At 49.9% G+C, this 23862-nt stretch overlaps 1 protein-coding gene across 4 annotated transcripts; it reads left to right on the forward strand.

Moving 5' to 3' along the window:
- The first annotated feature begins 1764 nt into the window (after positions 1–1764).
- CNDP2 (carnosine dipeptidase 2) lies at positions 1765–23242 on the forward strand. 4 transcript variants are annotated; one of them, XM_053571857.1, is made up of 12 exons: positions 1765–1845; positions 5271–5366; positions 6460–6603; positions 9945–10107; positions 12493–12581; positions 13917–14117; positions 15170–15254; positions 16298–16458; positions 18147–18311; positions 20400–20541; positions 20824–20971; positions 21716–23242. In XM_053571857.1, the coding sequence occupies exons 2-12, from the start codon at positions 5307–5309 to the stop codon at positions 21783–21785; spliced, it is 1428 nt and encodes a 475-aa protein (XP_053427832.1). In that variant the 5' UTR covers positions 1765–1845; positions 5271–5306; the 3' UTR covers positions 21786–23242. The 4 variants fall into 4 exon arrangements, with proteins under 4 accessions (XP_053427832.1, XP_053427835.1, XP_053427834.1 ...); XM_053571860.1 differs by lacking the exon at positions 1765–1845 and adding an exon at positions 1995–2018; XM_053571859.1 differs by lacking the exon at positions 1765–1845 and adding an exon at positions 2057–2211.
- The last annotated feature ends 620 nt before the right edge of the window (positions 23243–23862 follow it).

The following is a 23862-nucleotide window of genomic DNA, read 5'->3' on the forward strand; positions in this document are numbered from 1 at the left end:
AGGAGGAGAGTTCAACCAGAGGAACCCGGGCGGTGCACAGACCTGGCCACCGTCCGCTGGGACGCCATCCTGCCCCTAACCCCCTGCGGAATGAACTGTCTCTATTTTTTTTTTTTTTTTGTAGAGACAGAATCTCACTTTATGACCCTCTGTAGAGTGCCGTGATCTCACACAGCTCACAGCAACCTCCAACTCCTGGGCTTAGGTGATTCTCTTGCCTCAGCCTCCCGAGTAGCTGGGACTACAGGCGCCCGCCACAACGCCCGGCTATTTTTTGTTTGCAGTTTGGCCGGGGCCGGGTTTGAACCCGCCACCCTCGGTATATGGGGCCGGCGCCCTACCGACTGAGCCACAGGCGTCTCTTTAAGCAACTGTGCTGCTTGCTGCTTCAAAACGGTCCCTTGATTTCCTTCTTGGACGGCGTGAAGACAAGAACCCAGGCGTTCAACAGCTTGGTAGCAGGGTCATCAATAACAGACTCTCAAGTATAAAAATGTTACATTTGACAAAATTCTGTGAGATGTAGAATGGAAATAGAAATCTGAATAAAGAGAAAACAAACCACATAAAGCTTAAATGGGTAATTTGACTTCTAAAACATTTACAGTATGTGAGAAATTGCATTCCTTGCAGCTGTCAAATTTCTTTTTTAAAAAAAACACAATCCGGCTCAGCGCCTGTGGCTCAAGCGGCTAAGGCGCCAGCCACATACACCTGAGCTGCCGGGTTCGAATCCAGCCTGGGCCCGCCAAAACAACAATGACGGCTGCAACCAAAAAATAGCCGGGTGTTGTGGTGGGTGCCTGTAGTCCCAGCTACTGGGAGGCAGAGGCAGGAGAATCGCTTGAGCCCAGGAGTTGGAGATTGCTGTGAGCTGTGATGCTACAGCACTCTACCCAGGGCCACAGCTTGAGGCTCTGTCAAAAAAAAAACAAAAACAAACCATAATCCCGGAGTAATCACTACTTAAAGAATGTGGCTTAAATAGGTGAGTAATTTTACCTTTGAAACATTTACAGTATGTAAGGAATTACATTCCTTGCAACTGTCAAATTTCTTTTTTAAAAAAACACAATCCCAGCGTAATCATGACTTAAAGAATCGGGTAGGGGTACAAGTTTTGATAAATTCTTTTGTTAATACTCTAAAAGAGAATAAGCAGATTGGGATGAATAGTTTTACTCTCCCAAGGATTGAAGTGAGCATTAAAAAGGTAAGTAGATGACGCTCCAAACTCGGTGCTGGGTCTACTTTCTTCATTAATGCCTAGATCAGAGGACTTAAATCCTAAACTAATTCCACGCTTGGTAACGGTGCTGGGGACGCTTTGCAAACCAACGGCGAAAGCTGCACGAACAGAACCTTTGGGACCCGCTGAACGTCCTCCTCGGAGTCGGCAGCAGCAGGCGGCCGAAGCTCTGTGGGATCCCCAAAGCCCGGGCACCCCGAGGGTGGAGTGTGGGCTCCCCCGTTTCGTACTTTACAGCCACACCCAAGGCGGCTTCGCAGATCCCACCCAAAGCGAGCAGGAGGCAGAGCGCGAAGCCCCAGCGCGGGCGGGGTGCTCTCAGGCCCCGCCTCCCGGGAACCCGGCCCCGCCCTCGCTCCGCCCAGCGCCGCGGAGGGGCGGAGCGACGCGAACAAGCCCTCTAGTCAAGACCGAAGATTGGTGGAAGGGGCGGGACGGAGGCGGAGCCCTCCTACCTAGGCCGAGATTTGTGGGCGAAATGTGGGCGGGGCGGCACCACCCCTCTGAGCGAGGCCCGCGATGGGTGGGCGGGCGGTCCTTCGCCGGGGGCGTGGCCGTGGACACGTGGTGCGGAACCCGCGCGGGACTAGCTGCGGGTAAGCGGCCTCCGCGGCTGGGCCTTCCCCGACTGGCGGCCCGAGCCGAGAGCAGGCCGGGCGGGGAGGGCCCCGGGGCAGCGGCGGGAATCACGCCTCGTTCGCGGGGGAGCCTGGGGTTCACCGGCCGCAGCCAGGAGGGAACAAAGCAGGCTCGGCTGTGCCTAACCGTGGTCAGGGTCAGGGTCAGAGGCCCGGGACGTGCTCACCCCCAGGCGGCCGTGGGCATCCAGGCTACTCGGCTGCAGCGCCCGGCCAGCCGGGTCCGAGAAGTGCCAGGACGCTCTGGGCGTCCCTGGCCGGTGACCCAAGCTCCACAGCGCATCTGTCGGACCGGCATGGCACCTCCCGGTGGCCACCCTGGCTGTGGGTGTGATTGCAGGGAACAAAGAGTGCTGGTCTGTCCGCAGGGCTCCCTGGAGGCCTGCGGAGAATTCTTGCCTCCTCTGGCAGACCCCTTTCCTGGAGACTTCATGTTGCTGTTGCTAGACAGACAGGCCTTGGGTGGGGTTCCTGGCTCCCCCGCCAGTGAGGCCGGGAGGTTGCCTGTGGGAGGAAACACGTGAGAGGAGACAAAGTCCCTTTGCCACCTTCCTGGCCTGGGTGGCGCAGGTCACACATTCCATTAATCTCAGTGGCCTCATGGGTAAAGTGCAGAGGAGACTTGGTCCCCCTGCGGGAAGGTCCTTGAGACCTTAGGCCTTGCAGACAGGGCCACCAGTCTGCCCCTTCACTGTGAATTCCAAAGGTCTTCCTAGTGTAGATTCTGTGTAATGAGGGAGAACCTGGGGGCCTGATACTGATGTTTATAGACTGGAGTGGAGAAGTCCTATATAGAGCCAGCTGGAGACTCCCATGGACAAAGGGGTCTTAGTGGTTTTTACATAGACCTGAGGCTATTTAACACGCATATATGTGGAACTAGCAAGGGACAATGATTGAGATACTAAGAAATAAAAGAATGATTTGTGTGTATTGCTGCTAGTTCCAGGTGCTACATGTAATTTCTCCTTTCTTGCTCTCTAGTCTCACTTTTTAAATTATGTTGCTCACCATGAACTTTAGATTTCAAGAGGGGAGTGGGGCTGTTATTTATGTGAAAGGGTAACATTTGCTTTTGTTTGATCCAAAATACTGCGTTTACCTTAATGAGTTCTTCAGGCATGTAGAAATGGTTCCATATAATGTTGTTGGTACTGGGGGGAGAGAAACAGGAATAACCCAGAACTGTGAGTGGAAAAAGGAACCTGGCCTGACCTGTTTTGACTTGTTAGGGTTAATAGGAGTAGCTTTTAGCCCAGCCCTGGGGGCTTTGCACAGATAGCCAAACTGTGGTCACTCTGCTCTAGTGTGGTGAAAGGTGCAACTTAGATCATTATAATCTTGCCTTGCATAAGGTTTGGATCCTTTCTGAGAAATTCATCAGGTGATTTCTTGTTTGTGCTAATATCTTAAAGTGCACTTATACAAACCTAAGTGTACAGCCCCCTACACCTAGGCTGTGTGGTATAGTAGTATTGTTCCTAGGCTACAAACCTGTACAGAATGTCACTGTACGGAATCCTGTAGGCAATTGTAACACAAAGGTTGGTATTTTTGTATCTAAACGTATCTAAACATCTTATGGGACTGTGTCTTAATAAGGTCCTTGTTTACTGGTAATGGAAACATTGTTACTCAGCACATAACTAGTATATTTTTGAATGACTTTGGCTAGAAGGCCTTGGTTAATATGACTACAAAGAACATAGTGTTAATGAGAATATGCTACAGTGAGCTTGGGGGTTGTTGTATTTCATGACCAGGAACCCAGATGAAAACTGCCCAGTGTAGCGTGTTGTCCTGCTGAATAAGGTTTCTTTTAATGTAAGCAAGTAGCCTCTCTGTGTACATTTTTGGTGAGGGCTGAATGAAAGTTTAACTTCATTAACACTCCCAAAGGCCTCTACATATTCATGGACTCTGTCTCACTCAAGGCTTTTCCAGATGACTACCTCAGCTGCGACTCCCTGAATTGGCTTAGGGTTGCAAGTATTTCAAACTCTGTTGCTAGAGTCTGAGGAGTAAGAATTCCTGTTTGCTACTTGCAGTACCCTCTGATTTCATCACCCTGCACAGCTCCAGTCACTTCTAAAGAGCTGCCACACTTTGTGTCATGGTGGATAAAGTCACCTCTCGGTTTAGAATTCACTTTGGAATCCTATGCCAAGAAAAAGACCTCCTTTTCCTACAGAAAATCAGTACACAGGCATTTGCCCGGTCTCCCACTCCAGAACTATGTAACTGGCTCAGTGCCTGTGGCTCAAGTGGCTAAGGCACCAGCCACATACACCTGAGCTGGCGGGTTCGAATCCAGCCCAGGTCCACCAAACAACAATGACAGCTGCAACCAAAAAAATAGCCAGGTGTTGTGGCGGCACCTGTGGTCCCAGCTACTTGGGAGGCTAAGGCAAGAGAATTGCTTAAGCCCAGGAGTTGGAGGTTGCTGTGAGCTGTGATGCCACAGCACTCTACCCAGGGCAACAGCTTGAGGCTTTGTCTCAAAAAAAAGAAAAAAAACAGAACTATGTAACTGTGGTAGGGCCTTGTCGCCACCCCCAGCCGTGTAACGAACTTGCTGGAATTTGAATATAGCAGATCTCTTCTATGCAGCTGTAGAAATTTGAGTCTTGTCACTTGAAACAATCCTAATTGTCAGTTGAAAAAAGGAGAAAGAACCAGTTTTGAAAGTCCAATACTAGAACCATTTTTATTTCATTTTCTCTTCTATTTTTAGGAATAATCAGGTGATTTCTTTTCATCTTTGTTAAACGTGGAACAAAAATTGTTGGGTCTCAAGCATGAGAAACTGGATGTTAGAAAATGTGCCAGGCGGCAGAGTGGTCCCTGGAAGTTTCTTTATTGTAGGTTCTCAGAGAGCTGCTGCCTATGGGCTGATCCTGGCCCATAGTCACAGCTTTCATAAACTGAAGGTGGCTTTCCATGGCCTCTGCTGTCTGGGATGAGGATTTTGTGGTGGAAGCAGATGTGACCTTTTTGCTGGGATCCCTGAAGTGACTATATGCTTTGTGGTCCTAGGGGAAAGTTCTCTGTGTGCTTTAAAAGTTTAAAACAATTTTTTAAAGTGCCAGTAAAATTGAAAGTCTCCACTTTTAGTTTCATTGGATTGTGTGCAGCTCAGGCCCTTCCTCCAGTTACCTGCCATTTGACACACAATTTTGTGTGGATTTTTCTCCTAAGAAAAGAAGGGAAGATCAATCTGAGTCTCCAGGTTCTTAAGGCTTTTGTCTCTGAAGCCAGAGTCACTTCCTGGAGAGCCCCGTGATGAGGGTGTCGCAATGCCCGGGAGGTAGAGTGGCACTTGGCACTTTACAGCCAGCCGCATCTTGTAGAGGCAGGACTCACCTGCTGCTCTTCCTTCTAAGGGTCTTGAAGATCTGAGTCTGGGTTCTGGTTGAAAGATGTCGGCCCTCACCAGCCTGTTTAAGTACATCAATGATAATCAGGATCGCTACATTAAGGTAAGAGAATATTTCACTCTAGTAAACATTGAATTTTGGTTTAATCCCATGGGGCTCAGAAAAAATTTCAAGAAGCGAATGTGAATGATGACATTTAAATCAAGTATTAAAAGCATTGCCGAGAGAGCCATTCCTCTGGCTGCTCATTACAGCGTAAGTTATAATTTTACCTTTTTATAGAAAGTGTTAATGTATGATTCTAAGACTAGCAAAGCTAATCCAAGATTTTTGTTTAATCTCCATCTACAATTTCTTACGATAGTTATTATACATTAAAAAACTAGTTTTCCGGGCGGCGCCTGTGGCTCAGTGGGTAGGGTGCCAGCCCCATATGCTGAGGGTGGTGGGTTCAAACCCAGCCCCAGCCAAACTGCAACAAAAAAATAGCTGTAGTCCAGCTACTCAGGAGGCTGAAGCAAGAGAATCACCTAAGCCCAGGAGTTGGAGGTTGCTGTGAGCTGTGTGACGCCACGGCACTTTACCAAGGGCGATAAAGTGAGACTCTGTGTCTACAAAAAAAAAATAATAATAACAAAACTAGTTTTCCTTTAGCATGTTTATAAGTGATATACTAATATTTATAAATACTGATCTTTTCTTGATGTTAACTTAAGCAATTATGCTTTGGGTCATTTATAGTAGACACATTTCAGATGAAACCTTTGGAATTCTCGTCCTAAAAGTTATGCTTCAGAAAATGTGTCCCTTGTCAGGATGATAAATAAGCAAATATGGGCATGGTGACATAGGGTTTTTTCTGTATCTTTCACTTGTAATTGCTTTGGATTCAGATATAAAATTAATTATCCAACTTTGTGCATTTTACATTCTCTTCATCCTTAATGGTTAAAAATGACTATTCTGACATTTTTCTTTCATGTGTTAGTTCTGGGTACAGGGTCAGTACGAACAGTTTTTCAAATCTTGAGCAAAAAGCACATGTGACAGGTGTGTTCTTTATCTCTGTTCCAAATGGAGCAGCCACAGGTGGTAAATTAAGTTTGTGTTCCTGAAACATGGCAAAATTATGAAACCTTTCCTGCCTTAAGGAACACCTTTCTAGAATCCCTTTTTGCTTTTTGTTCACAAACAGAAACTTGCAAAATGGGTGGCCATCCAGAGTGTGTCTGCATGGCCCGAGAAGAGAGGTGAAATCCGAAGGATGATGGAAGTGGCCGCTGCAGACATCCAGCAGCTGGGCGGCTCTGTGGAACTGGTGGATATCGGAAAACAAAAGGTATGAACCCGGCATCCTTCACATTATAGAGCCACAGGGTTGATAGGACTCCACAAGTTCTTAGAAGAGCCTTTGCTACAAATATCCTGCTCATCTTGAAGATAGAAAAAAGGCCTAATTTTTTTTTTTTTTGTTTGTTTGTTTCTTCTTCTTTCTTTTTTTTTTTTTATTAAATCATAGCTGTGTACATTAGTATGATCATGGGGCACCATACACTTGGTTCATAGATCGTTTGACACATTTTCATCAGACTAGTTAACATAGCTTTCGTGGCATTTTCTTAGTTATTTTGGATGTTAAGTTCACTGTATGGTTGCTTCGCTGGACTGGGGCAAAGGTTTTGTGCTGCTCAGCATTTTTCTCTAGGAAGGAGAACTGCTGATGGTTGCTCAAGAAGAAGATAACGTAACTGTCCTTCTCAGAGAATGGCTGAGATTCCCTTCCCAGGAGTCAGCAAGCTTTCAAACCAGGAAGTTACACTCTGCTCATGTCTACTTAAAAATAATAAAGACTCTGCCCCCATACGCAGGAATTCCAAGCTTCACAATTGGTAGAATAGCACTTTTTCATAAGAAATATTTGAGGGGTGGGAGTTTGCTTTGGTCAGTTGCATTTCAAGGTGGGATTCTGGCAGGTAAGAATGGCTTTTTTTCTTCCTAATCTAAATGAACAGTTTCACTTTGTGGTCTATTACTCCACCATTTTTATTTCAGATGATATTAACCCATATTTAATTACATGTTTTATGCCACATATTTTCAAAGTTTGTAATATCCTTTTATATTGCAGAGTGTGCCAAGTTTGGGCTTATCTCGGTTCTTTTGTCTAATGATTTAAGCATCCAGTTGAAATCACAGTCTTGGAATTTGGGATATGGACATCCAGTTCAGTGTGCTTATGTCACCAGCACAGGAAATACGAGGCCCAGTGGGCTTTGCATCCCCTGGGAGCCCACAGTGTTCCTTGCAAAGCCTGGATTCAATTCCCAATCCAGTGTTGTTCATTCAAAATTTTCTTCTGAAACCAAATTTAATAGTTGGCTTAAGATGTACCACAGCTTCCCAGCAACTCCCCCAAGGCACTTTGGAGAACAAACCAAGTGTCTTCGTATTGTTTCCTTTGAGGAGCGTACATGACGTCCCCTTTTTCCATATAATCTAGGTGAGATAAATAATTTTTAAGAGTTGTTTCATCACAGTAGATAGATTTTTTTCCCACTTACCACTGATGTTTTGGTGCAATTCTTAAGAAAGGGCCTTCCATAAAAGACTATAATAACTATAATATAATTGTGAAATACATAATACTCGTATTAGGGAATTGAAAGATTTTATCACTGGTAGAAAAGTTCTGCAGAGAGCTTGCAGTGAGAAGTTGCAACACCTCTTATCTTCTGAGCATTTGGGGACAGCATGCCATTGTTCAGAGAATCAAGTGATGATGACTTCAGGCAGGGTGCTGGTAGAGCTGGCTGTCTTCACAGGGAAGTGCAGAAACTGAAGTGTTTTCAGGCTTATGGAGCAAAGATGGGGTTGCGAGTTTGAGGTCCTAGTGAATTTCAGGAGAATTTTACCTATGGGCCCAAAATGGCTCCTCCTATTTCAGAGGAGCTCTATGGAAAAGAAATTTATTTAGAGAAACTCTGTTATTGTTTAAAAGTCAACTTCTTGATCAGACAAGCTGAGGGCCAGCTGTGACCACCAAGGCTGTGACCAGGGCAGGGTTGTTTAAGGAACGATATTTGCCCCTGGTGGCTGCAGGCTGTCCTGGTGCTCAAACCCAGCCCGAGGGCAGTTCACGTGGGTGAGGGACATTAAGTCCATAGGCTGCGCACTGGTAGCTGTCAGGTTACGGGAGTTAATGGGAACACATCCTATAGCCTACAAGAATTCCAGCCACTTGCCAAGTTCCGTAATGTGCTTACACACTTGGAGCTTGGGAGCCTGGAGTTATGGGGAGGACCCTTTGGCACCAGCGGCGTCCTGGTCTGGTCATCATTTTCAGTTTGCTGCTCATTTTACCTCTTAGTTGTAAATCATTAATTTAACTTCATTATCAGCTTAGCTTGTGTGTTCTGGTTATTAATGCCTGTTGCTATGAATGGTATTTTCTAGCAACTAGACCAGGCGTCCTCAAACTTTTTAAACAGGGGGCCAGTTCACTGTCCCTCAGACCGTTAGAGGGCCGGACTATAGTTTAAAAAAAAAAACTATGAACAAATTTCTATGCACACTGCACATATCTTATTTTGAAGTAAAAAAATAAAATGGGAACAAATGCAATCACACCGCCTCATGTGGCCCGCGGGCTGCAGTTTGAGGACCCCTGAACTAGACCAATGCACAGGTGGATGATGTTCCTTCCTCCTGTGTGTGCGCTTCCACCCTCCCCTGCCTCTGCTCCTGATACCTTATAACAGTCCCAGATTTTTTCTGCTAGATCATAGGCACTGGTAGGGACCTGTGTGGGCTGGAGGGTTTCTGCACAGCGAGAGTGGTCCATGGTCTAAGTAAAAGGTGGAGGCCATGGTCTATCCAAGGTGAAAGTTAGAAATGATCTCAGATTATTTTGCCTTTGCCAAGGGGCAGAGACTGTTTGGGGCTTCACTCTTCTCATAGGCTGGAGGCCCAGAGGCTCCAGCTTAGGAGTAGCACCAGCCCCCACCCCTCCCTTTAGTGTGGCTGCGTGTGGGCTGCATCCGTCTGTGTCTTGGTGCTTAGCCCTCTGCCTGGTCCTAGTTTACATACTGAATTTCAAAAATATGTCTTCTGATTTCAGACTGTCATTCTTAACCATCTTTCCAGAAAATAACTAAGTTGCATCCCTTGCTCAGCCTGCATGCTTCATTAAAGCTAAAGAAAAATCAGTCTTTAAATAGCTGGGTGTTGTGGCGGGCGCCTGTAGTCCCAGCTACTCGGGAGGCTGAGGCAAGAGAATCACTTAAGCCCAGGAGTTGGAGGTTGCTGTGAGCTGTGTGATGCCATGGCACTCTACCGAGGGCCATAAAGTGAAACTCTGTCTCTACAAAAAAAAAAAAAAAAAAAAGAAAAATCAGTCTTTAAAAACTTTGCAAACTGTCTGTGGTTGGTAACTGCTCTCCTTGGTCAGGGACGCTTTCTCTCAGGGCATACATTCTGACTTCAGAGCACTGAGTTAAGAATTACAGGGAAGTAAATTCTTATAATTAATGACTCCATTGAACAATGAGATCTTAAACTCTGCAGTAGAGGTTGATTGATGAGAATGGATGAGAAAGCTCCAGGTATTCCGGTAGCATCTGCCAGGAACGCCACGTCTGCTAAACGAAGGCTGTTCATGACCTCTTTCTGCTCCACTGGCAGCTCCCTGATGGGTCCGAGATCCCGCTTCCTCCCATTCTGCTCGGCAAACTGGGTTCTGATCCAAAGAAGAAGACAGTGTGTGTCTATGGCCACCTGGACGTGCAGCCCGCAGCGCTGGAGGACGGCTGGGACAGCGAGCCCTTCACCTTGGTGGAGCGGGATGGTGAGGGCCACCCCGGGAAGGGCTCCACAGTTTTACTGTTGGAAAGTCACTGATCATCTTGGTGTTTTCTCAGTACAGGTTGTTTCTAACATGATCTAGAAAGTGGATTCCAGAAATTTCTCACATGTGCCTTGGGGGGCTGAAACTTCAGAAAGCCCGCCTACCCTTGTGAAAACGAGTCCTTGAGGCCTGGGGTCACTGGGCTTTCCTTCATCAGTGACACTTTCTCTCAGGGCATATTCTGACTTCAGGCAGGACAGTCCCCAAAAGCCTGTAATCCAGGGCGGTGCCTGTGGCTCTAGGGGTAGGGTGCCGGCCCCATATACCTGGGATGGCTGGTTCAAGCCCAGCCCCGGCCAAAGATACAAAATAAATAAATAAATAAAAAAGCCTGTACTCCAGGCTCAGCCCCACTGACAGCCACCACACCCCTGAGATGTGGGGCCTCTCAGGGCAGCAGTCATCCCTCCCAACCCTCCGGGTCCAGGTGGCGACATCCAGGCTTGCCGAGTGCTTCCTCGCCCAGGGTGCCCGTGGCCTCCTGCCGGCTGTGCTTGCTGAAGCCCTTTCCTTCCTGCCCCGCCCGGTATAAAGGTCTTCTGCTTCTATCTCTGAGTCGTCAGGTTTCTGTACATGATGATCTTTGACCCCCCTCTGTGTCCTGCCCCTTTGGGCTGAGTTCCCACCTCTCCTTCATTAAACCCCTTCCTACTGGATCACCAGGATCGCCGTTCCTGACTTAGCCCATTTGCTTTCGTCACTGTGCAGAACTGGGAAGTGACTACTCAGAGCAGCGTCTTATGGAGTTAAATTCTGTACCACTGTCCTCATCCCAGGGTGATTAGTGACTAGGGAACTGTGGGATCAGCTTCCTGTGGGCACTCAGGCCCCTCTCAAGTGTCAGTTTGCTGTCCCAACACAGGACTCACTCTGTCTGGAGCAGAATCCCTCATCTCTGCACCTCTCATCTGCACCCAGCTCCAAGGGATCACATGTACCCTGAGCAGCACCCAGGCTCCCCTGTGCACCTGTGGGCATCAGCACTGGTCCTCTGTGGCTTGCCCCTGAATGTCCTCTGCTGGAGAAGCTGTGTGTTGCCCCCTCTCCTTGTCAGGGGAGCCCTTAGATGGGGGAGGGGCGGCAGGCTGAGCTTGTCTCTGGCTGTGGCACATCCCAAGCCAGCCCTGTGCCTACCATCACAGTTACTTGCAGGGATGAGGATCTTTCTTTCTTTTTTTTGAGACAGAGCCTCAAGTTGTCACCCTGGGTAGAGTGCTGTGACATCACAGCTCACAGCAACCTCCAATTCCTGGGCTCAAGCGATTCTCCTGCCTCCGCCTCCCAAGTAGCTGGAACTACAGGCACCTGCCACAATGCTTGGCTATTTTTTGGTTGCAGCTGTCATTGTTGTTTGGCGGGCCTGAGCTGGATTCAAACCCGCCAGCTCAGGTGTATGTGGCGGGTGCCTTAGCCGCTTGAGTGATAGGCACCAAGCCATGATGAGGATCTTTCATAGGAGAGCTTGTATTTGACCTTCATCTTTTGTGAAAAGCTGAATACAGTTTATAAAAGGAAATTGCTAAGGTAGTGGTAGCTTTCAGCCTCATCCTAATCTGGGGTGGGCTGTGCTGAAGCTGCCCGACCTTTAAAGCAGTCTGAGTGTGAGGAAGCAGAAGACTGGCTAGGACGGCATGGGGTCCTTCCTCTGCCTGGCTGCCCCTAGGCCAACCCCTGGGTCATGTGGCAGAGGGAGGAGGAGAGTTCAAGCTCGTCTTCCAAGTGCTTACCTCTGCAACAGTCCTAGTAGCAAGTGTGGAGGGGGAGTTACTGTGACTGACTATGCTCATTAGATGTGAGGTCAGATCCCGTAGTTTTCAAAGTGTTGATGAAGGAAAGGGAATAATAATAAATATGTAAATTCTATTATTTATCATATTAGTTGTCAAAATTGAGAATGGGGGTAAGATTCATCATTCTTTTTTGATAATGGATGTAATAATGGTGCATTGTGTTCCTACTTACAGCTGGGCCTTCTGAGCCATGGTGCTTACAGTCAGTAGGTTTTAACGAACTAACTAACTGGCAGTGGTTCCTGGGATCGGGTTGTGAGCTCCTGCCCTGGCTCAGCAGGGGGGCAAGCCCTGGCTTACTGCCACCATCACCATAGTGGGGGACGGAGGGGTGTGCACAGGACTTGCTCTGCAATTATGGTGAATTCTGTGGTAAATCCTAGCAATGGCCTTGCATGGGGACACCTGCCTGGAAGGGAAGGTCTCCCAAGGGGCAGTGGCCTGTTCTCAGGCGTCATTAGCCGCTCACTGGAGATATGGCCCTTCCAGTTTCATTGTAATTGTAACTTTATGAACTTGCTGATTGCTGTTCTAGGCAAGTTGTACGGGAGAGGCTCCACTGACGACAAGGGTCCAGTGGCCGGCTGGATGAATGCCCTGGAGGCTTATCAGGAGACAGGCCAGGTATGCCCACGAGAGCTCTGCCCGAGTCACCGGGTTCTGTCTGAGCCACACAAAGATGTGCTCTGTTCATGCAGCAGCTTGTAAAGGTTGCTGCTCGAGAGAAAGCTCCCCCTCCCCCCAGCCCTTATCATCACAGCCACTCGGATTGAAGAGTATAGGTTTGTTTTCCAGCTTTAGGAAACAAAAGTTAAACTAAAAGTTCAACTGCTTTACAGATACTCAAAGGTCATAATGTTGACAACTCAACGAGGTTTTTGCCAGCACGTAAAATGTGAATTTTCAGTCACTTGCCTGTCCCCTGCCAGTCTGTGACCTAGGCTTTGTGACATTGGACATTGGACGTCTTGCTTTACAGCTTTCTAGAAATAAATTTTATTTTTAAAAATGTATTTCCTTAACTATGAAATATCTGCTCATCATTAAAAATTGCCAAAATATGGAAGAGTGGAGACAAATCTTGCCTAAATCCTAACACTCAAAGACCATTAGGGTTTTGTTATTTATCAAGATTTTCAATTGCTATTAGCTTAATTGTGATTACGGTATATAGACGTTTTTGCATCTTGCTTTTATCATGATAAAATAATAAGATGAGCATTTTTGTCAAAGTGTGGAATGTCAGATCTGAAAAGAGTCCCAGATCCCCCCAATCCAGGAGAGCATTTTTCATAGTAGGAAAGTGATATCCAGAACCACTTGCCCGGACCTGTGGCCAGCTCTGTGAGCCAGTGTGGGAACTAGGAAGCCCTCAGCCTCAGCCACAGTGGAGGCACAGTGGGGCCCAGGGAACCCCTTGGTGGCCCAGGGGTGACTGTGTACAAGGCAGAGCCTCTCAGAGCAGCTTCGCTCAGACCTATCCACAGGTGAAGGTCCCGTAGAAGATTTCACAGGAGGGGCAGAAGTGAGGGAGGGGGCACATCTGGGGAACAGCTCCCTCTGCACATGGCCTGGGCTGTCTGATGACTCGGTAGACCAGAGTCTGAATTTAGGCCCTGCCCATTCTTTAACCTATGTGGCCTTCAGGGAGCCACCCAGCTCTGTGTACAGGCTTGTTCTCTGTTTGGGGGCCCCAGGGTTGGGGACATGCCCCTAAAAGCACAGCATGTGCCCCAGACCCCTGCCAGGCTGCAAGTTCCCATCCCTGGACCCAGGAATGTGGCAGGAGTGACATGTGGAGCACCCTTTCCAGGGCAGGGCCACCACCAGTTGCACAGGGTGAGCCCAGTGGTCCACCCGGAGGAGGTCGGGGATTTGAAATCTGTAATCCTGTATGTTGCTTTTAGAAGGAAAGTGCGGCAAAGCTGAGCACCGACTCATGCCATCTCCTTCTCGCAGGAGATTCCCGTCAACATCCGCTTCTGCCTGGAGGGCATGGAAGAGTCCGGCTCCGAGGGTCTGGATGAGCTGATTTTTGCGCAGAAAGACAAATTCTTTAAAGACGTGGACTACGTCTGCATCTCCGATAACTACTGGCTGGGGAAGAAGAAGCCTTGCATCACCTACGGGCTCAGGGGCATCTGCTACTTTTTCATCGAGGTGAGGTGCCACGTGTCACTGGCCCCCAGGTCTCCTTGTTCCTCACCCCCACGCAGGCAGGTCCCCTGGGACCGCCGACATGAAGGGGACACCCAGAGCTTGCACAGTGCCCAACTCTCGGCAGCCGTAAGTGTGGTAGAGGCCCAGACATGGGCAGTGGCGCTGTGACGGTGAGTCAGCTTCGTAGCAGCCTCAGGGTGGGACAGCGCTAGCTGTGCTGTTGCCTTGGAGGATCCGAGAAGAGAGTCAATTCCTAGTCCTAAATTCCTAGTCCATTTAGGAAGACACTAACAAACACAAAGGATTTGAGAAACTCCTCTTTTAAGGGCAGGGGCCACTGGTTGAGAGCACCTGAGGGTTCCAAGACACTGCAGTGGATAAAGAGAAACCGAGGCAGACAGAGCACAAGAAGGGTTGGGCTGGACTCTGCCACCTGCAGGCCGGTGGTCACCTCCCCGATGAGGGCGGGGTCCCTGAACCCTGGGGCTATGGTTAAGGTGGATCCTGACTGTGGAGGGCCTTGACCTGCACAGAGCTGGAAATGTTGACAGTAGCTGCCCTGCGCACTCACTCTGGGCTTTGCGGTGACCTTGCCCGATGCCCTGGTGCTGCTGGGCAGTGCCGGTACCCTCCCAGGTGAGGGAAAGGAGCCGTTGGCTACCTCACCTGTGTACAGGAGGTGCCAGGTGAGACCTGAGCCCAGGTCCCCAGCTCCATTATTCATGCTGAGTGTTGCCCACTCAGCAGACAGGTGCAGGGGCTTTGTGAAACTTCTAGAAGAGGCTCTGAGTGACAGAGAGCTTGCCCTGCAGCGTGCTTTTACCTGTGGTGACTATATCCAGTTTCCCCACGGTTGGCATATCAAAGAGTATGCTTTGTTCCTGCCTAAAGTTTTTAATTTGGGAAATGCCTTGCTTTGCTCCTTGAGGGAGCAAATTTGGTTGTGGAAAATTCTTAGGTTTTAAAAAATGCTCTTTGTTCAATTTATTGTCACATGATAAAAATAAGCTCCCTCCAAGCAGCCCGATAAAGTGGCCTTTGTTGTCATCCAGGTGGAATGCAGCGACAAGGACCTCCACTCTGGGGTGTATGGGGGCTCGGTGCACGAGGCCATGACCGACCTCATTTCACTGATGGGTAAGCCTGGGCTTGGCATCCATCCCATGCCCGTTAGTCCCCTCCAGGCTGTCTGTTGCCAGCCCTGGGTGTGTGTCAGCCTCTACATGAGCTGCTTTGGCTCATCTCTGACCGTGCCACCCCCACTTGGTTATCCCTCTAAGACCCACCCACACCAGCCCTCTCTGACCCCAGGCTGCATCTTGGCAGGCCCTCCCTAAGAGGGAGAGTGTCTGGTTCCCTCCCATTATAGGACCCTGTCCTTTCTTGGGCTCTGTCATCCTCTACTCCTCTTGGGGTCATTTGCTTTTGTCTGGGCCCCTCTGCTTAGTCAGAACCACCCCCTCCCATTCCCCATGTCCTCCTGTGAGGGCAGCACAGTGTCTGAGATTGGGGTCTACTCTATCCCACTTAAGGTTCTCCCTCTGGGGCTTGGGATCCACTTGTCGAAACCATGACAGGGTGCAGGTGATGGTCTGAGTAAACCTGTGTGGAGCCAGTGTTCCTGAGTGTGTCCTGGTCTATGACCAAGGACAGCTAACAGACCCTGCCCATTCCCTTGTCTCTGTGTCTGAGGGAGGGCACAGATGCCTGGCCCCCTCTTTGGCTGTTTATGGGGGTTAAATGAGCATAAGGCACCAGACAGGGCCTGAGGGATGTCCCATACCCAGGATGGGACTGGTCACGGGTGCTCAGCTGTGAGGGTCTGGGCGGTGGCATCTTTCCTAAACCTGACTCTCCCATCAGAAAGGAGCCACGGGGCGGCGCCTGTGGCTCAGTCGGTAAGGCGCCGGCCCCATATACCGAGGGTGGCGGGTTCAAACCCGGCCCCGGCCAAACTGCAACCAAAAAATAGCCGGGCGTTGTGGCGGGTGCCTGTAGTCCCAGCTACTCGGGAGGCTGAGGCAAGAGAATCGCTTAAGCCCAGGAGTTGGAGGTTGCTGTGAGCTGTGTGAGGCCACGGCACTCTACCGAGGGCCATAAAGTGAGACTCTGTCTCTACAAAAAAAAAAAGAAAGGAGCCACGGCCTTTGCATGCTAGGACCCTCTGCCTCTCTCCTCAGGCTCCCTGGTGGACAAGAAGGGGCACATCCTCATCCCTGGCATTAACGAGGCTGTGGCTACCTTGACGGAGGAGGAGCACAAGCTCTACGACCACATCGACTTTGACATGGAGGAGTTTGCCAAGGACGTAGGGGCCAAGACCCTCCTGCATGACTGCAAGGTGCTGGCTCGGGATGTCCTGTGTGCATCTGCCAGGCCCATATCACCTGTCCCATGTCCCGGGGCCCCTGAGGGAGCTGCAGTATCAAACACACCCGAGTCACCAGATGGTACAGACATCCAGAAAACAGGACGTGACCAGACTGCGAGGTGTTAGGTTTTTAAAAGTGTCAGAATACACTTTTGACGCATCAGAGCTGCAGGAAGTATGGGTCCGCCTCCTGCCATGGGGAGCATTGCCATGTGTTTGTAGGGTGACCTCGTCACCACTGGGCCCCAAGATCCTGGAAGCCACACCAGAACCAGGTGCTAAGGTGGAGACTGTTTGCTCAGTGTTTACTTAATTGTTGGGGAAAACCGTGTCTTGTCTTAATGGGTTCTGGGTCTCTGAGCTGTGCCGTAAGTTCTGCACCTGTGATTTAGCCACCATAATCGAGTACAGCAAGAGCCTATGTAAGTTCTGCAAGTGCAAGAGAGGTAAGGGCCAGTGGTCTCTCAGACCACAGAGGATATGCCAAGGGCCACACGGACACCACAGAGGGCTGTGGGTGCACAAGGGAACAGTCACAGCCTGGGCACAGCTGAGCCTTAACGGGACAGTGCAAAAGGCAGCCCGGGGCTGGCAGAAGTGCACGGCAAGGCGAGTGTGAGCATTGGCCGGAACACAGCCGTGGCCACTGTGTGGTGACAGGCCTGCGGGGCCGCAGGATGAGGCCTGGACGTGAGACCTCAGTGCCAGGTGACAGCAGTGGGAACTGTGGTGAGGTTGTGAGCTCTGGGATGCCACACTAAGGATGTTCACAGGCAGGGGTGTTGAGCTGAAGTGGTGCAGTGGGGACACCACCGAGGCTGTTGTAGGAAGTGGGGGTACCTGGGACTCAGGACACCTCAGGGAGGGTCCTCCGGAATAGGAAGAGAAGGTCCCTGTGGGTGTGACTGGACAGTAATATTGTGGGCCAGGCCAGGTTGGTCATGGGAGGAGCCAGTCTGGGAAGCTGGGTTCTGAGCAAACTTCTGTCCCTCCTGCCCTGTTTCCTACAGGCTTGTGTTTACTTCTATGTAGGGTGTGTCCCCAGGGAAACGTCCTGCTGCTGGGATGCAGTAGACATGTAGAAAGCTTGTAGTGTCAGTCCCGCCTGTCCCTGCACGGCGAGGGACAGTGCTTGTCAGTGTCTGCCGGGCCATGCCAGGACACATAGCAGCCTGGCTCTTCCCTCCCAGCAGGAAGAAGCCCCCATCAGCATCCTGAAGGCCAGGGGGTGATTCCAGGGCCCCTCCTCCAGGAGCCTCTGGCTCCTCTGGAACACTGATATTCTTGAGACTGTGGCCCCCAGGGCTCCTTCGCCACTGTCTTCTCATTGCAAAGCTTTCCTTCTTCCAGTGGGTGGACCTGAGCTCTCTGGGCTGCAGTGAGAGGCTCTGGTGCCGTGACTACAGCTGCTGAGGGCACAGGCCTCTGCGATGCCATAGCTACTCCAGCACACCTGTGCAGTGGGCTCTCACCAGTCCTGCCTGGCTGTGGTTCCCCATGTTTGTACGTCTTGCCTGTGGCTGTCAGGTCCCTGCGGGACAGGCCCTGTCTCACATTGCTGATTTCCCTGCCACTGGTCCCATCTCAGTAGGCAGACAGGGCTGGCACTGAGAGCATGAAACCCCCTCCCCACCGACACCCCTGCTGTTTCCCTGCAGAAAGACATTCTCATGCACCGGTGGCGGTACCCGTCCCTCTCCCTCCACGGCATCGAAGGCGCCTTCTCTGGGGCAGGGGCCAAGACCGTGATTCCCAGGAAAGTGATTGGCAAGTTCTCCATCAGGCTCGTGCCAGACATGACTCCCGAAGTCGTGAGTGAGCAGGCAAGTAGGGGCACGGGAACTCGGGGTGCGGGTCAAGGGTTGCTGTGCACCCCTGGAGATGTAGATGACAAAAGGCTCTTACTGGGACAAAAACCCAGATGTCACATGTCCTACTGCTTGGTTCTTTTCAACTCAGTGATCACTAGAGTAAGCAATTCAGAATTTATTTCTTTATCAGAGATAAAGCCATGTAAACAAGGGTGGCATGTAAGTGACCTTTGTCACTGTTGATAAAATCTGACCTGTCCTTGCCCCAAGGATCCAAGTCAAATACTGATTTGGGACCAAATTATATACTGGTCAGAGTTCAGGGGAGCTGGCCCTGACATTGGTGATAAGTGGGACAGAGGGACATTTGACCTTGCTGAGCCATCACCCCTTGTCTGGGATGGTTCATGAAGTGACAGAATCCAAGTCTTCCCTACTGGGAAGATGAAATGGAGATCTTGCCATGAGGTGTCACTGGGTTAGCCCTGGCTCTGTCTTAGGTCTAGATGAAATTTAGCTTAAGATCATTTTTACAAAGTATCTTAATCATCTTGGGCTACCTTAATAAACATTACAAATTGGGTGGCTTAAGTGATAGAAATGTGTTTTCCATAGTTTAGGAAGCTGCAAATTCCAAGATCAAGGTGTTGACAGGTGAGAGCCTTTTTCTCCTGGCCTCAGAGGGAGCCAGAAGCTCTGGTGTCCCTTCTCATAAGGTCACTAATGTTCTCTGTTCAGGGTCCCACCCTTATGACTTTATTTAGCATTTGTTGGCTAAAGAAAGAAAGGCAAGCTTTTAAAGAATTAGTTTTATTCAGAAGCCTTGCTGAGGACTATAGACACAGTCCAGGGATACCCTTTTCTAAAGGGGTTCTGACTCTCCAGAGTAGTGTTTAAGATCATGCTTACCTACAGGTGGTGCGTTTAGCCCCCCTATAGTCACATCAGACCTACCCAGAAGCTTCAGGCAAGTGGAGTTGCATCAGAGTTTGGGTGTGAGGGCACGTCTGGTTGAGGATGACAAGAGACATAGTCACTGGCCCATCAAATGTTACTTAAAGAGAAGGGAAGGCAAAGACCAGGTTCATTTAACTCTTAAGGACTATAGCAACTCAGATGAGAGACACAGAGGCAGGTGTTCTGTCCTGTTTTGTCCCCAAAGCATCTTTCTGGAGAACTGTGTACTGGCAAAGAGCTGGGCTTGTGGAATGATGCTGCTGAGCTGAAAGAAGCAGGCTTGCTACCTTTGTGGCTTTGTCTCATGCCTCAATTACTTCCATTAAGCCCTGTCTCCAAGTAGAGCGATGAAGCCCTGAGTGTAGGGTGAATTTTGGAGGGACACAAACACTGTCCTTAACATAAAGTGAGGCATGGGCGGCACCTGTGGCTCAGTGGGTAGGGCGCCGGCCCCATATACCGAGGGTGGCGGGTTCAAACCTGGCTCCTGCCAAACTGCAACCAAAAAATAGCCGGGCGCCCTGTAGTCCCAGCTGCTCTGGAGGCTGAGGCAGGAGACTCGCTTAGGCCCAGGAGTTGGAGGTTGCTGTGAGCTGTATGACTCCACGGCACTCTACCGAGGGCGATAAAGTGAGACTCTGTCTCTATAAATAAATAAATAAATTATTAGTTAATTAATTAATAAAGTGAGGCAGGAAACAGTGAAACAATGTTTTGAAATTTTCTTTTTTTTTTTTCTTTTTATACTTTTAAAAGGCATCTAGGGAAAATAAACTTAAATATTATCATTTGGAATATCTTTGTGAAGGATGAATTGCCTGAGGTTAAAACATTGCCTTTTACCTTTAGTAACTGGATTTTGTTTCTGAGTAAAACAAAATTTTATTTCTTCCCTTTTTCCATTATTTGAGTTATGCAGATCAGTATTATGCAGCAAAAGTGAGGCTCATTGTAGGCCCAACCCTCCTTACAGACTCGTGCCATCCTAGACCTGTTGTAGGCTTCTGGCTGTGGACCCCTGGTGGCAGATTCACCTTGGACTTGTAACCCCGCTGTAGACGTCTCACAGCAGATGTGTCATGATCACTAGCAGTGGATCAAATGCCAGCTTATAAAATGCAATGTCCCTCTTCTGTGCTGTAGGTAACCAGCTACCTGACCAAGAAGTTTGCTGAACTACACAGCCCCAACAAGTTCAAGGTGTACATGGGCCATGGTGGGAAGCCCTGGGTATCCGACTTCAACCATCCTCATTACATAGCTGGGAGAAGAGCTTTAAAAAAAGGTTGGACAGTCTCCTTGGGGACACATGCCAGGGCCCTTAGCCTGTCTGATTCTGCTGTGTGGGTACATAGCTATGTCAGCCACAGCCTGTAGAATCATATGCATGTGGGTTCATGACTACATCACTAACACCAGCTGTACTTCAGGGGCACACAGTTAAGCCAGTGTGTGAGATAGGCCCAGCCACTCCTGACCTTGAGCGCAGTTACTGAGGGGTGGCTCCGTGGTGGCTCCCTAGGCTGAGGCCCCAGAGTTCACCGCTTCTTCTGTACCATTTCCCCAGTGTTTGGTGTTGAGCCAGACTTGACCAGGGAAGGCGGCAGTATTCCGGTGACCCTCACCTTTCAGGAGGCCACCGGCAAGAACGTCATGCTGTTGCCTGTAGGATCAGCAGATGATGGCGCTCACTCCCAGAATGAAAAGCTCAACAGGTGAGACCCAGGCCAGTCCCTGCCTCTTCTGAGCCTTGTGTGTGCTGCTGCCAGGAGCAGCAGGCAGGGGGACGTGAGGGCTCGGGCAGGGCCATTGCGGGGAATGAGGTCTAGCCGCAGCTCTGTGCTATGTTCATCTCCCACTCCTGAAACCCTCCCTGCTTCCCTTTTGGAATAATCCTGATGCCATTGCTAACTGCACACATCGCTACTTTTCTAGTTCCTGCTGGGTGACCACAGGGACAGAGCAGCATCTGAGCACCAGCAGTGGGAGGGGCCCAGGCAGGCCAGGGACCCACAGGCAATTCAGGGGGAGGAACCTGGCTCCAGAAGACAAGGACTCATTGTGGGGTGATGGAGGTAGACAGTCAGGGACCAAGGTAGAGGCAGAAGCCCTGTATGGATGGGGGGACAGGCTTGGTGACAGAGGTATGAATGAGGGCCTGGTCATCAGGAACAGACACAGTAGGGGACCACAACCTCAGCATGACACTTACCATCAGGGCTCCCAGGGAAGGACCCCTTACATTCCCTCAGACCATGGCCAGGCTTGGTCCCTGATGTGGGCAGTCACATTGAACTTGCACTTGAGAGCTATGCACCAAATTCTAAGGCAGGTTGGACTCAGGGCCACCAGACCAGGCTGGGTGTTGCCCCCCAGAAAGAACAGGGTGTGTGCCTGGGCTAGTGGGGGTCACCGTGCATTCCATGCTGCTGACACAATGGTGTGTGATTCTCCACTAGGCACAACTACATAGAAGGGACCAAGATGCTGGCCACGTACTTGTACGAGGTGTCTCAGCTGAAGGACTGAGCCATCCTCGTGGAGTGACACCCCTGCCCATGCGCTCCCTCTTCTCCCTGCTTGTCAGGCCACGCTTACTTCCCAGAATGGACATGTGTGTGTCCAGCAGTTAGGAGTGGTGAGGCCTGGGGGGTCACTGGGGCACTGACAACAACTGAGTCACCCAGAGAGAGTCTCACAATGGTCTGTACAACCTGACCTCCAGAAATCAGCCACAGTCCAAAAGCACACCTTGTTCCATGGAAAGTGCTGGTTGTCACAACACTGGGCAGACAGAGGACTTGATGCCTGGCTCACACGATGCTCATGTGGAATCTTCAGAATGGAAACGAGGAGACGTGCCCCCTCACTGTCGAGGTCCTGTCCCTCTCAGGACCATGCCTCCATCTCCCCCTCTTCTCTTTCTTGTGATCCCTCAGAACCTAACTGGCAGGTTAGGTCTGTGCTGCTGAATAAAAATGAAATGAAGCCCCTGGGAGCTGCTGCAGCTGCCCTATTCCTGTGCACACACTGGGGCCGGATTCTGGCTAATCTCATCTGTGTGTAGTGGCGGGGTGGCAATCGGGTCTTTCCAAGTGAGTGTACTTCTTCCCCAGCCAAAATGATGGGGAGAGGCTCACTCAGCACCCTGAGGTTCAGAGGAACATCCCTGTCTTCCCTGCTCCTTAATGCTGCTGAGCCACTGGAAGGCCAGCTGGTTTAAACAAAACTAAGGAAAGAACACCGATAGGAAAGAACAGACTCAGCAGAAGGCACCAGGCTGCCTGGTTGTGGCTGATTCCCGGGCAGGGGCTGGGAAAACCCCAGGTGAGCCTGGGTCACCTCGAGGCAGGGAGCAGGGCTGTGCAGGGGCAGGTGGGAGGAGCTTGCAGTGGCCAAAGGGGGCAATTTGAGCGGGGGTAAAATAACAACCCTACCAGATGGAGACCCATGGAAATGCAGGCCCCAGGAGACTGGGTGAGTGGGTGGATGGGGACTGAGCTGCCTTGTGACAAACCTGGTCAGTGCACAGGGAAGGACAGGAAGATCACCACTAGAGCGCCACAGTCACTGTAGGCAAGACCCCCTAATGTTCAGACCGTCCCTGGTCATGAGCCAGACCAGTGCTGCAGATGTGTTCTTAAGTTGAATTTGCACGTATGTTGGAACAGGTACATTTACTGTTACTGTAATAGCCTTGGTTTGTAAGTGCAAGCGGTATGTAAGTCAGATGTTTGTAACTTGGGAACTGCCTGCACACCAAAATTGATGGGCAAAGGTTTAAGGAATAAGACATTTCCCTGGCTTAGAAGATGTTGACCCCCAGGGAAAACTGACCTTGTGGTAGAGAAAACTGGCAGATGCTGTCCTAACCAGGTGGTCAAAATGAGCCTCAGCAGTAATCAGTAGTTCAGTATCACCACCCATCAATCATATCCATCATGCTCACTGTGAAAAACAAACTCAAATTGAAAAAATCTGAATAAAGTCTCTAGTTGGCATTCTGCTGATGTCAATGGCTTAGTTTTGATGAGTGTGCTATGGATGTGTAAGCTGTTAGCTGGATGACATTTATACAGACTCAACTATTCTACAACTTTTCTCTAAGTCTAGTATCATTTCAAAGTAAAAACTTTGAAAAAGACAAGGTGGGTGGCTTCAGGTATGGCTGGACCCAGCATTGTGTTATTGGGACCAATTTTGCCACCTCTTGACTCCCCCATGACGACTGAGAAATGGATTCTCTCAGCTTCAGGGCCTGCAGAGAGGACGGCAGGGTCTTCCCACCTCAGCACAGCGTAGCTGCATATGTTTCATGCCCGTGAGCTCACGTGGGCTCCTGTTGGTCATGAACGCAAGCTGAACTATGAGTCTGATGTTTCTTCTCTCCCAGCTTCATGCTGAAATTTAACTGCCCTTATAACAGTATTGAGGTGGGACCTTTGAGCCATGGTTAAGCCACAGGGGCTCCACTCTCGTGAATGGACTAATGCTGGACAGAGACAGTGCTGGGCAGCTCCTGCTCGCTCTCAGCCTTTCAGCACTTCCACACCCACCTGCTGCCTCCAGAACCATCAACTGATAAACGTCTGCCCCTTTTCTTAGC

This window comes from Nycticebus coucang, chromosome 19 (genome assembly GCF_027406575.1).
Source record: "Nycticebus coucang isolate mNycCou1 chromosome 19, mNycCou1.pri, whole genome shotgun sequence".
In the NCBI taxonomy this organism is placed as follows: Eukaryota; Metazoa; Chordata; class Mammalia; order Primates; family Lorisidae; genus Nycticebus; species Nycticebus coucang.

Excerpts from the sequence above, each read along its gene's own strand:
- CNDP2 (XM_053571857.1), top strand. The coding sequence starts at position 5,307 with ATGTCGGCCCTCACCAGCCTGTTTAAGTACATCAATGATAATCAGGAT. Across the intron at positions 5,367-6,459 it reads ATCAGGATCGCTACATTAAG|AAACTTGCAAAATGGGTGGC; the intron begins GTAAGAGAATAT and ends GTTCACAAACAG. Across the intron at positions 20,972-21,715 it reads CAGAATGAAAAGCTCAACAG|GCACAACTACATAGAAGGGA; the intron begins GTGAGACCCAGG and ends ATTCTCCACTAG.